This window comes from Stegodyphus dumicola, chromosome 12 (assembly GCF_044657685.1).
Source record: "Stegodyphus dumicola isolate Sdum_Otavi_A_Nest chromosome 12, ASM4465768v1".
NCBI lineage: Eukaryota > Metazoa > Arthropoda > Arachnida > Araneae > Eresidae > Stegodyphus > Stegodyphus dumicola.
In genome coordinates this window covers 78014294-78027913 of record NC_140779.1, presented here as the reverse complement: position 1 = coordinate 78027913, position 13620 = coordinate 78014294, and the positions used below count along the sequence as shown (strand labels likewise).

At 31.3% G+C, this 13620-nt stretch overlaps 1 protein-coding gene across 1 annotated transcript in view; it reads left to right on the top strand.

The window, feature by feature from the left end:
* Positions 1–11149, top strand: part of LOC118190386 (uncharacterized) — a 34215-nt gene extending 23066 nt beyond the window's left edge. Inside the window, exon 6 of the mRNA XM_035361083.2 lies at positions 10919–11149. Coding sequence (XP_035216974.1) covers positions 10919–10984 — 66 coding nt within the window. The 3' untranslated portion in view covers positions 10985–11149. The remainder of the gene's footprint in view (positions 1–10918) is intronic.
* Positions 11150–13620: the final 2471 nt, after the last annotated feature.

Sequence of the window (13620 nt, the reverse complement as noted above, 5' to 3'; positions counted from 1 at the left end):
TCAGAGTTGTTCTGTTCCGGATGCACCGGAACAGAAGCTATTACGATTAACTGAGGTTTGTCTTACTTTTATTATTGATAAAACATTAAAAAATGTTTCAGTTACCATAGCAGATGATATTTCCCAATTAAAATAAAACAATTTTAATTTATTTGCCATTTGTTTTTTCAAAATTGACGAATTTTTAAAATTTTCCTTCATTTGGTATTTTCTTACAGTTATAAAATTCATGATTCTGTATTTAAATTGTTCAGATTTGAATACTTCTTAACTCAGTCTGTTAGCAGTCAAGTTAACCAAAAACTGATCAAATTAAGAAAGCTTCGTAATTTAATACAAGTTTTACGTGCGAAAGGTATATATTGACAAAAAATAAACATTGTTGTTTCCCTGGTTATGCTATAATCCCCCCCCCCCATCTTTTTTTTTCTTTCTTTTCATTTCTTTTGTCTATTGAAATAATTCAAAAATTAATAAAAATTTTCTACTAAGTTGAGTAATTTGACTTGCTCCCGAATTCATATATTCTGTTAACTGTCGTTGTTCTAATTTCCATCTGCTATTTTATATTATCTGTGAATTTTTTCCTTGATGCTTTTCCTTTTTTTTCTGCAGCCTGCCAGTGGCGAAATGGATAAGGTCACTGAAAAATAGCAGTTCGATATAGAGTTGAACCCAGTGAATAGGCTGGTTGCACGAGCATTATCATAATTTACTCTGCAACGAGAATATGAGCTACCTTTTCATAGAAAATCTTTCATGAAAGCAACTTTAAAATTAGGCAGAGAGCTATTGTGTACTTTACCATAATTGAATAAACAACAACCTTATTCTTTCCCACATCTAGTGGTGATAAGTGCATTTTACCCAATTTCGTTACGGTTTTTAAGGAATCTTTTCAAAAATCTGAACGGCAACATATCAGATGTCGATAACAATAATGGTGGAAATCACATTTTATTATAGATGCAAAGACATTATAAAACTAACCTGGATTCTTAAATCTTAATATTTCATAATATATTCTAGCGTAAGAGACAATTCTTTAATTTATTACATTAGCGTTACATTTTTTTAACCGAAATCTTTCTTAACCGACAGCAAAGGTACCTCGCCGATTCCGGATAAGAGATTTTTTTCTGAATATTTGCATATATATTTCTAGAACTTATTTGTTTATGTTCTGTGATTTCACGTGTAAAAACCACAGCATGCAAAGTCCGTTGGCCATGTTTTTTAAACTATCGGCTACAATTAAATAAATAATATTATCGTACAGATTATTTAAAATTAAAAAACAAACACATGATTTTACATTTCAGAAAGGGAAAACATTTTTAAATTACCACGCATATTATTGTATGAAAATTACGAATTTTTTTGTATGCTAGTATATTATTTCGTATGTCTGCCTGCTGACAAGATTGTCACCGCAGTTTTAAAAATTTGCTGTATATACAGTGAAGCTTCGTAACAGGCATAAATGAATATTCCTCTGAAAAATCCTATGAAAGTCTGCAATCCTTCATCAGCTTCGTCCGACAAAAAAGTCTTACTCCGCAGGTCGTCATCATCTTTATACTTTTCCTCCTGATCATCATCTGTCTCCTCTCATAGTACATGTCCGATTATTTCGTTATCATCTTGAGGCAGTGTAAAGGAACAGAACTTGCTACATCTATTCAAGCTTGCATTCTCATTCTTGCTCTCGTAATTAATATCAGCTTTTTCTGAACATGTAACCACGTCCAAGATGTCGGCCACGAGTGCCGGACGTGTTCTAATGCCAACAGAATCTTCGCACTGGTATCGTTATCTACTAACGCAGGTCACTATGATCATATGTATCTTTTGATCACAGTTACGTTTGTTTACGGCAACAGTTTACGGTTTTCTTACGTAAGAGATAAACTAAACGTGGTCTTTCAATATAAATTGTTTCTGAAAATCATAGATATAATCTTCAAAATTTACATGTCTAAGCATAAGAGAGATCCCAGTTCATCTTTGTATTCCAGATAATTTTTTGGTTCATTGGCGAGATAACGATTGTTACGCTTGGCGGCAGAAACATGACGCAAATGGTTTTAACATTTCAGTTTCTTAATCCATTAGATACTTCTCAGAGGTCTAAATTTCGGATTTCTTCTAAAATAGCATTTTTTATATTGCCGGTTAACTGGGTGCCGCCTACGAGAGGTTTTACTGCAGTAACCGTTATGAATAACATTATCTTTTGTATATAATATTAATAATTAATATCTTTGTACATAACATATTTATAATATTCTGTTTAAAAAGTTACGCAAACAATATTAAAAAACAGAACCGACGTTGTTCGATATTCTGTTACAAAACATTTCGAGATTACGTTACGTTTAAAGCGTTGATAAAGACATATGAAGACAATATAGACAATATGAAAGATAAAAACTTCAAAATAGTGCGAAAAGTAAGTAACTTCTAAGTCTGTATCACAGCCTCAAACAAACTTCTATTACAGCAACAAGGTAGCAGCCTAAAAGAACTCCTGACGATATTTTTATTAAATGTAGACCATGACAGCTTATAAGGTATTTCTCCCACTTTCCAAGCGTCCTTCGTGGTGTAGTGGTTCTGTACACTGGCCCGGTATTCCAGAGATCCGTGGTTCGATTCCGGCGAAGGCGGTTGCATATTTTTCATCTTTTCTGCTTCCAATTAACCTAATATCTCTACAGTGGCGCCCGAACTAAAAGGGTTGTGGATGATGATTCTCCACACCCAGGATTTGGCGACTAGGTCCCCTAAAACCCTAGTCGCCCTTTAAAAAGGGGAGTATATAAGGTATTTATCCCACTTTACAACCGTCCTTCGTGGTGTAGTGGTTCTGCACGTGGGTTGGTATTTCAGAGGTCCGTGGTTCGATTCCCGGCGAAGGCGGTTGCATGTTTTTCATCTTTTCTGCTTCCAATTAACCTAATGTCTCTACAAGCTGAATTTAAGTATTAAGAATGATTTGATGCTACAACGGAATTTCAAATATTCTGACTTGATAAATAGAAATTTTCAGTTTCCCGCAAGCAGAAGCATCCTTTTTAAAAGAAAACTGTTTCCCGCAAGCAAAATTTATTAACACTTAATGACGTGGACTAATTTTGAAATAACGCAGTTTAGAATGAATTAAGAATAGTTACTATTCCCTGGGACAGGAAGCGGAAGTACCCAAACTAAAATTAAGAATAAAGGAGCTATTGCAAAACTAAAATTAGTAATTGGCTTTCATATTTTTTATCTTTCATATGTATTGACCTGAAACAAAGCAGTTGTTTGGATTTCTATATTTTTATTCAAGTTTTAACTATTAGGTAGACTACATGTGGTAGAATGCTACAGCCGAAACAATTTATGTATTTTATCCTAAGCTCAATTCCTGGTGATTGAATAGACTGTCTTCGTTGTTTCTTTTTATTCATATACAAAGTGAATATGAACCATCTTTCCTTAAAAAAAACCTTTAACGAAAACATCCATCTTAAAGCAAACTTCAAGTGCTACCATAAATCAGGCAAAAATTTTTGACTTTTTTCATTAAATATATTATTTTTATATATGTCTGTATAGAGTCCTAAGTATTTTCAGGAACAAGCTTCTGCAAATGTTTTAAACTTGAATTTTCAGTTGTTCAAAATATTTTTTAAGGATAAACCATTTGAAACTACACTCATGTCCATAAATTAAGGATAATGCAAAATCAGGCAAAGGAAGAGTTAGAAGCAAAACAAATTTGACTTATTTGTAAAGCTTATTTATTAAACAAAAGGTAAAGAGCAAAAAAAGATGCTATATTTTTGATATTATTAAAAAAATGAGCTATTTTTTCTTCCTGGAGCAAATTACAAAAAAAAAACCCTATTTACAAAAAATCAATATTACATGGTTGGTATGATTGTTAATACATTGTATGTCTCCCATACGATGCAATACAGTCCGTACAACGCCTAGGCATGCTCAGCATCAAATTATCGATCTGATCTTCGGGGATATTACACCACTCAAAAAGCAATGCTCTCCGAAGTTCCGGTAGACATGTAGGAGGAGGTTGACGGACATCATCCAAATGCGTCTTTTGTGTCATAACTATTCGGTTATTGCACTGAAATGCTTATAAAGCGCCTGCGAACAATTTTACTTCTTTGCCTGTATTCCTTATATATCACTCTCTTACACTCTCGTCATTGTGACGTACCCTCGGTGTCATCTGGTTACTTCCTGAAACTTGCATATGATTCTTGAAGATGTGTGTAGTGATTTTACAGGTGATATATTTATTTTAGAGTTCGATTTCCGTGTGACTCCGAATTATCCTTAATTTATGGACATGAGTGTAAAATAAACCATACAGAAAATTCTTCAATTTTTAGCATTAGCAAATTTATAACTTGAGAATTACGCATATATTGTACATATACTTATTAGCTTTGAAAACATTAATAAAAGTCAATTCTTTTTACCACTTTTCTTTCTGAAAATATTTTAATATTTACAGTTTTCCTTTTCAGTTTACTATGAGAGAACAGTACATCGCTAGCTAGCTAGCTAATAGTGCAAAAATTATTTTTTTCTTTACAGAAAATTCAGGGTTTATAGCTAGATTTGAATCTTCGTTATGGAAAGATCCTGCCTAAATTACAACTTATCTGGAAATTATAAACACTAGCAGCGATAATCCTTAGAAAATCGGTTTTCTCTTTCTCTACGTTGGAGAAAAAATAAAAAATAAAATATGTTTTCTTTCTAGGTTCCTTTCTTCGCTTGTGAATCTAGAACTTTGTTTATGACACTTTGTTTTTATATTTCATTTTTTTCCGCTTGAGAACAGATATTTATCTTGTTAAATGCATTAACCTCTTAGAAAAAAACCACAACACTACCACTCACAGAATAAAAAAAGGCGTTTGAAAAAGAAGTTAATTGCAAGACAAGATGATGCACGTTGGGAGTGAAATGGAACTGGTTTATTTCTTGAGCCTAAGCCTTAGGGTTTTTATTATTACTATTATTAATTAAATGTAGTAAACAGCATGTGATTTTCGGTGTGAGGTAGAATGGATTTTAGCCGGATGTGCGACTTGAATACAGGGCTTTGGAGAAATTAAAACTTTTTTAAGAAGTGTTATTTCTCATGAAAAAATATTTCGTTCACTTATTTTAATATATTGTAGTTTTTATTGCCATTATTATTGCAGCATTTTTGAAGATGCGAAATGAATTTAAATGACACTATAGATAATGGAATTTTTAATAGGGTGACTATAATACATCCCATATTTTTTTTTCCAATAGTAATTTGTAGCTTGGTTCTTTTAAAGGATGGTTTGAAAATTTAATAAAAAAGGTCCTGCTTTTAAATTTTAAAGTTGCATAGCACATTAAAGAACATTTATCTTGAACTGTTGGATGGCAAACACAAACGTGTAATATTATGGTAGGATGGAGGTAAATAAATAAAATCTTTCTATGTAAATTAAAATAATAATTGCTTTTGGTATAAATTAAAAAAAGCCATTTAGTTTGTCAGATGAGAGTCTACAATGAAATATTATGTTCTTTCCTTCATTATTCTTATTAGCATTTTCGTAAATTCTAGGACCGAAATTAAAATTATTTCTTAAATCACCGCTTGATATTCTTGACTCTCTTCTTTGAAAGCCAACAAGTTTAGATTTCTTTTACAGAAATATGTAAGATAAAAATATGTAAATCTCAGTAGAATATATGTAAATCTTAAAATTATAATTTAAACTAGCAGTAGTCTTTGATTCCCTGTCGATATTCTAAAAATAGTAGTAACCTTTCTGGACTGAGTCATTTCTAGACCACTCTATGTCACATGTGTGGCCTAACACTAATGGCGTAGCTAATTCGGGACCTGAGCTCAAAATTTCGAGAACTAACCTTTCTCTTAATAAGCAACATAAACGAAAACCTTCTCTTGTGAGCCTCCATATTAGGTTATTGCACATTTTTTGCTTCTATCTCTGTTATGGCTAGGTCTCTATACTTTTCTCGCTTAACTTTTGCCAGCTATTGTCCATTGTTCTAAAAATATAATCTGTATAAAATTACTCACAATGATGATGTGAAATGAAAAAGAATATCTGTCCTCAGAATTCATTATCCGGGAATAAAATTATGTGCGAAATTTACGGCTACGCCTGTTTTCGAGTGTCATTTTTCTAATTACGCAGTAAAGCCTCTCCATGCTACGACACAGAGAACCACCGCCAATCGCCTCCGCAGTTTTCTCCAAGTCTTCCCTGTTTACATACGTATATGTTTGTATTTCTTTTCAGCCTCATCTTATACTTTTCGCTTTCCGTAATTAAATGTAATTAATTAGCAAAATATTTCTTGTTTAACATCATGTGCTTACCATGAATTTTTATAAACCATGAATCTTCGCATTTAACTGTATGAAACTCCATTCCACAGACAAAAGTTGAAACTGAACTGAAAAGTATATTAAAATTACATTTTATAGATATACCTAAGTTTTGCAAGACAGCAGCTACCAAGACATCTAGCCCTATGCTAACAAATTCAAAAATCACTCACCAGACCTAGATCGGCCCACAAGTGGACGACACTGTAGATAATTGCTTTCCGGGCAATTGTCTCATTCTCTTTTTAAATTGCAAATTCACTTGCTATTTAGCTTAACCTAATTTGTGATCAGGTGATGGCTGCTAATAGAAATAAAAACTGTAGGAAAGATGAACATAAAAATAACGTATTGGATAAAATAAATCTTGCACTTTATAGGAATTGTAGGTCCGGTATTAGACTTTTTGTGGTCCGTGCAATCTTCTCGTCTCCTAAATTTTGCGCCTATGTCTTCCTAAATTTGCGTCCTATGTCTTCCTAAACATTTTACCGGTCCTAACTTCTACCGCTCGCATTGGCTTTAGCTCTAGCCCTGTATATAGTAATAGAACTATAGAAATAAAATGCCAATGGATGTGAACTAATGTGCTAAAAATTCATAAGCATTAAGTTTTGAAGAATTCTGCTTTTACTAAGTTTAAAAAGCTTCGCATTACAAAATCCTTCTTTTCCTAAACAGAAAGTATTAAAAACCACCGACTACATATTTTTCAATTAATATAATGCGCTTTAAAGCGATAAGTTATGAGAATCTAAATGTCTACGAATTAATAAAATACTGGGATCAGAACCGATTCTAGAGTACACAACAGCTTAGCTCAATCTTCAGAATCAGAAAACTGTGTAGATTTCCAAAATACATTTCCATTTCTGCCGCTTCATCCTTAAAAAGAAATAACATCTGCAATAAAATGATGTTCTATAGAATATGGCGGTTCAGCTGATATGATGGAATCAACTTCCTGAACAAACAAACCGGAAAGTGATTTCGAAAAATAATGGAGAATCATCAAAGATTCTATTCTTCATTATCTGACATCATATCTTCTAAATCTATTAATCAAAATAAATGACATTAACTCCAAGCAGCATTATTTCATTTCGAGTTTGGGAAAGGTGGGATGAGAGTACAGGAAATGCCTGAATTCCACAGCTGGTTCAAACACAGGTGAGGTTGCCATAGCCTGGACATTGCGACATCAAAACACCAGATTCCAGACTTTATCACCGTTATCAATGATCATCACTGATAAAGCCGAATCATCGATAAGGCCTTCTCTGCTCAATGACACATAAAATATATTAATGCGTTGCTTTACTACATTTTACTACATCGTTTTTGTTATTCAATAGTCAATTACTTCTGAGTCTCAGAATCTCACAAGTCTCTCAAGTAGTATTTTCTTTAATATTTATAAAACGTTACAGCTTATTTACGAGCATAAATGTCTTTTATTTCAGAAATTTGTAGTTCCAAGAGAGGTTTACATTTCCAATTTCAAAAACAAGAAAAAAATTGATGTCTTGCATAAACTAAAGAGTTTTACTGTAGGGATAGTTGGCCATTTAGTTCCTAAATGGTGTAATGTTTGAAGAGATTCAGGTTTTATGTTTTTGCTTATGGTAACAAGTTGCACCATTTATAGTGTAATGATGAATCATTTCCTGGGGAATTATTTTCGGAACTGGATTCATGAGAATTTGTTCACTATTTCCATATAGGCTTAAATAATCGTATTTCTTTCTTTCTTTGGACTTGCACCACTAAGAAAGAGCTCAGTGGTATATATGAAAAATAATTGTAATAATGTCGCACTGGTGTCTATAGAATAATTTAAATTCCTTGAGGTTTGGGGCTCACAAGTAAGTGAAATAAGATTTTATATTCTGTTAAATGCCATGCCATGATTGCTCTAATCATATCTTTAGGGATCTTACATAACTTAAAAGACTGTGGTTAAAGTGCATATTTTTTGTTGGTTAATTATTCTGTGTTGAATTCATAATTTGTCTCGGGTTTTTATAGATAATGAATGAAATAAGAAATATAAATAAATGATTTTATCGTGAATCGTTGATGAATGTAACGTTTTCTGTCCAAAACGTTTTTATGCTTAAGTTTTAGAAGAAAATCCGAAAGGTTTCGGATTATAAATTACGTCCAAAGGGGCGTTTTTTTACATTTTGTGTGTTACTTTTATATATTAAATAGCATGTTCTTCGCACTTAAACCATAAAATTCATTTCAAGAGCAATATCGTAAAATAATTTTAAATTGAGCAGATCTTTTAGAATTTCCGATACACAGTCTCATGCACTGGAGATAAAAGTGCTTTTTTCCCCTGTACAACGTTGCCACTGCTTGCTTTGAAATCCTTGAGTTTGTTAATCAAAAATTCGTTAAAATTTTACAAAATATGAAATCAATAATAAAACAAATTCCCAAATTTCAAATTTAGGCTTCCAGATGCTCATATTCGCAATAGTATTACGTGATCAATACTATATCTAAATTCACTCTTTAGGAAAAAAATCACAATCTTCATTTATATTTCAGTAAAAATGTATACAATACCTTTCTCCATTTGTTAATTTTTTTTTTTTTTTTTTTTTGTCTTTTTTTTTTTTTTTTTTTTTTTGTCTACACGTCTACATGCTTTGAGAAAATTGCTGTCTTTTCAGGTGGACGCTGAAATTTTGAACAGAAATTAAACGATAATTTAAATTATTTCATTTTTAAACCTGGACTGTCAAATTTTTCTTAATCGTATGTATAAATAAATGTTCGAGTTACATATATTAATTTGCATACTTCCAACTATGGAAATTAATATATGATTATTTTATGAATGGATCTGAGCTGAGTTAAAGAAATTAAGGTTTATTCTTAAATTTTATTTTTGAATTCTTAAATGATGATTTAGCTACTTAGAACAAATCATAAACAAAATAATTAAAATGCTGTTATTTATTTTTACCAAGTTTTCATTTGGCAGTGTAAGGACAAATAGTTCTTAATATGTAATTATTAATACCATTGCAACAGACTAATATTTACAGAAGTGATTACATAACACGGTGTCTATTGTCCAATAAAAACGATGGTTTATTAATAGTTCCATGCTAGGATACGTAACTATGTACATACATATACGGTTATATGACGCATGATAACATTTTTCAATTATAAGTTTCGATTATCACATTACTATCCAATTTTGTTCACAAAATTTAAAATTGTAGTGCAATAAATGGTAAGCAGTTAGAGATATATATTTTTGATTGAGAATTATGCTATTGAAAACGTAAAACCTTTCTTTATATTACTCTCCAAATGCTACCATAATAATTTATTGTTTTGTTTTAGCCGATTTTTGACACAGGTTCTTGAGGAATTTTTAACTGGAATTTCATTCATTTGAAATCTTTTAGCCTACTTGATGCTACATTAATAAATATATGTTTAAGAAACCAATTTTTGTTTTAAGTGCAAGCTGATCTCTTATCAGAACGAAGTTATAATAGTCCAAAACAAAATATAAGTGTGCTTGATAATTCTTTTTAGCCCAGAACGGCTATTAATTTTGTTTTGGCATTTTGCATCTGAAACTTTAAATGTCCGTTTTACTTTTCAAATTGTTGCCACCAAATATTATCGCTCTGTGTTATATTTAAAGAAATTAAATAATGAAGAATCTGCATAAATGCATACATTTTTCTCGCATTGTGATAAAATAATGGTACCTAGAGCCATCAAATTTATAATAATGTAATCCTCCAGCGAATATGGCCATCTGGAAGCCCTAATTTGGAATTTGTTTTATTATCGATTTCATATTTTGTAATACTTTAACAAATTTTTGATTAACAAACTCAATTATTTCAAAGTGAGCAATGGCAACACTGCACGGAAAAAAAAAAGTATTTTTACCTCCAGCGCGCGAGACTGTGTATCCGAAATTCTAAAAATATGCTCTTTTTAAAATTATTTTGCGACATTGCAAAATTGTCGCTATGTGCGACAGTTCAATAGAACTGTATTTTATGGTTTAAGTGCGAAGAACATGATATTTCATAAATAAAGGTAACACACATTACCTTAAAAAATAGCCCTGTAGGCATAATGTAAAATTTGAAAAAGCTTTCAGATTTTTTATTTTTATTTTAAAGAACGGTTTTTTTCTCTCCTTTTTTTTAATGCGAAAAGAGAGCAAAGCAAGTAATGTGGTACGAATTAAAAAATGGTTGAGATAAGGTGTTATTCTTTCTAAATGCAAATTAGAGATTTTATGATAATGCTTATAATTTATAAGAAATTAAGTTTTTATTAATTCCCTTAAAAGTTTGTTCTATGGTAATTAAATCCGCGTTAATTAATCAATAAGTGGAGTCTCGTGAGAAATTGTCAGAGATTACATGTTCATAAATATTACTATATTTAATTCTAAAATTTCTTTATTACATTACTTTTTTCTTTTTTTCTCCCACATAGATTGAAGATGGTGAGAAAGCAGCTTATAAAAAGAAATGGATGTGGAAGTCCTCTAACGTCTTTTGAAAACTACGTTGAAGAGCGCCTAAATAATGGACCTTTGTATTAATTACAACATGTATAATGAATTAAACTGACTTTTTGAAAGTCTTGGCAGTCTGTATATGTATGATAGATATTCCTTTGTATTATGTAACACAAATTAATAAATTTAAACATTTAATTTGGAAAGCAGAACCTAGATTTTCATTGATGTAACTCGAAAGGCACAAGGGCTGATTTATGAAATTGACTCCATTTTTCTTTTCCTTTACTAGACGAGGTAAAGTTATACAATATTTTCTATGATTATACCAAAGAACTTCAGAACTGAAAATTCTTTACTTACGCAATGGCGTTTTTAAACTTAAGTTGGGCAGCCATGATCTTCAGTAATTAATCACAAGGAAGTTAAAATAACCAGTACAGTTTCCCATGGCAGACCAACACGTCTTGCACGACAGAGATGTGACTGGATTTTATATTAAACTTAGGAAAAGCCTTAAAGAAATATTTCACATGTTACACTATGCTTACAATGATGAAACATTTAATCATATTATAATATTTCTGTGTCAGGTGCCTTTAGAAGGGAAACGCACAAATGATCGGTAAGTATCATTTTGGCGAATTATCCACTGCGGTTACGGATGCAAGCACAGCATACCCATGGGAAGCCGGCAACAATAAGTATAATGTAAATATCTTGAAAGCCATTTTCGTAAGGTAAAAGAGGAAGAAAAAGCTAATATTTGCTAAAGAAACAGAGTTTGTTTAAAGGTGAAATTCGGCTATATATTGCTGCTGTGGCATTAGCAGCATTTTTTTCAAATCGATCTGTCAAAACTAGAATACCTTGCATATAACTTAAATTTACCGACATGAGAATTTTCAACACTGAATAGGTAATTAGGCGAGTCGAGGATTTCTTCAGACGAGAATGGGAAAACCGCTCCGCCTTGGAATGCTAAGAGAATTTCGCAAAATAATTTGTTTCTTGAATTGTTTACGAAATAACTGTGAAAAATCTAACACCTTAGAAAAGAATCAAATTTGAAATAGAAAAAGTATAGCCCTCTTATTCTGAATGAGAGAATCAGTCTCAAACCTTTTCAGTCAGCTTGAGTAATGTGATTGAATTTCACCGAATATCATGCTATGAAAGTCGTAAAACAGGTGTTTTTGTAATTTCAGAAAAGTTTTCCTTAAAATATTCACTGATAAATTTTTGACCTCGCATTTTGTACCTTTTAAACCCATTAATAAACTTATGTTCAGAAAATTAATTAAATTAAGGCGGAAAAGGTAAGCTTCACGGCATTCACTAATTTAAACACAAGTGGAGCATTTAAAAGAACATATGTTGCCAACTTTTACTCCTCAGATAGCTCATAAAATAAGTAAACTAGTTAATAAATAAGTTGTCGACTTGTTAAGAAGTTACTATAAACAAATAAAAATGAAAAGTTTTCTATATAATAAATATATACAGCAAGGCAAAAAGTAAATTCGAAAACAGGTTGAGATTATTTTGCTAGATTTTTTAAATGGATCGTAAAAAATGCAAAAACTTTATAATAAACTAACTGCTACGCCGCCAGCCTTCGTATGGCTTTTAAATGTAGCAGGAAAATGCCATACATCAAATTTAAAAACTGCTCAGAATTTTACTCTGCAGAACAACTTTATCAAAAAAAAAAAAAAAAAAAAAAAAAAAGGAGGGGAAACAGAAATTTCAATAAAAATGAATTATATATAAAAAAATTGCAATGAAATAAGCAATATCCCTTAACAAACACAAATATTAATTATCCTAATAAATAAATTAATCAACTATAAGAATTCAAATATTATAAAGGAAGTTAAGAACTTTGTTTCCTAAAAAAAGGCATGCAAACCTTTTTATATAATTAAAACATAAAAAAATTGCGATTAAATAAGCAATAAATCTCATATTTTCAAGAGAAAACAGTCAGCAGTCCAGCATGCAAAGCAATGAATGAAAACCTGTTGCCAAAACCACATTTCTAAAAGAATGGAACTATCATCAGAAAACAATTCAAAATATGCAAACTTCTTTGCCATTAGCTAATAAAGAGAGAAAGAGAGAGAGAAAGAAAATTCTTTCTGTTGTGCCTCGCGGGAGACACATGCGCGTCAGAATGAGAAGATTGCGATGTGCGTGTTGCGTGTATAATTAATAATATCCTATTTCATATTTTCAACAGTCAGCAGTCCAGTATACAAAGCATTGAATAAAAAACTGTTGCCCAAACCACATTTTTAAAAGAATGAAACTATTCAAATTGATGCGATTTCATCAAAAAAGATAAAATAAAAATTTTTAAAAAAATCTGATTCGAATTTTGAAAAAAATCGCTTAGGTGCACTGGCTTTTGTCTAGATGCACCTATATGTACCAAATTTCTTAGCCCTGAGTCTATTAGCTTACGAGCAGCACGAACGAAAAGACACACAGACTCTTTCTTTTATTGCCTGTAGAGATTATTTATACTTTATTTGTTGTTTCACGTGATCTCATTTTAATAAATTATTCATCTTAACCCTTCCTGAATTTCTAATATGAAACCGATTACTTACTAATAGATACAAGATGCTTATTAGTATACACACATATATGTGATATTTTCCAGCAGTCGTGA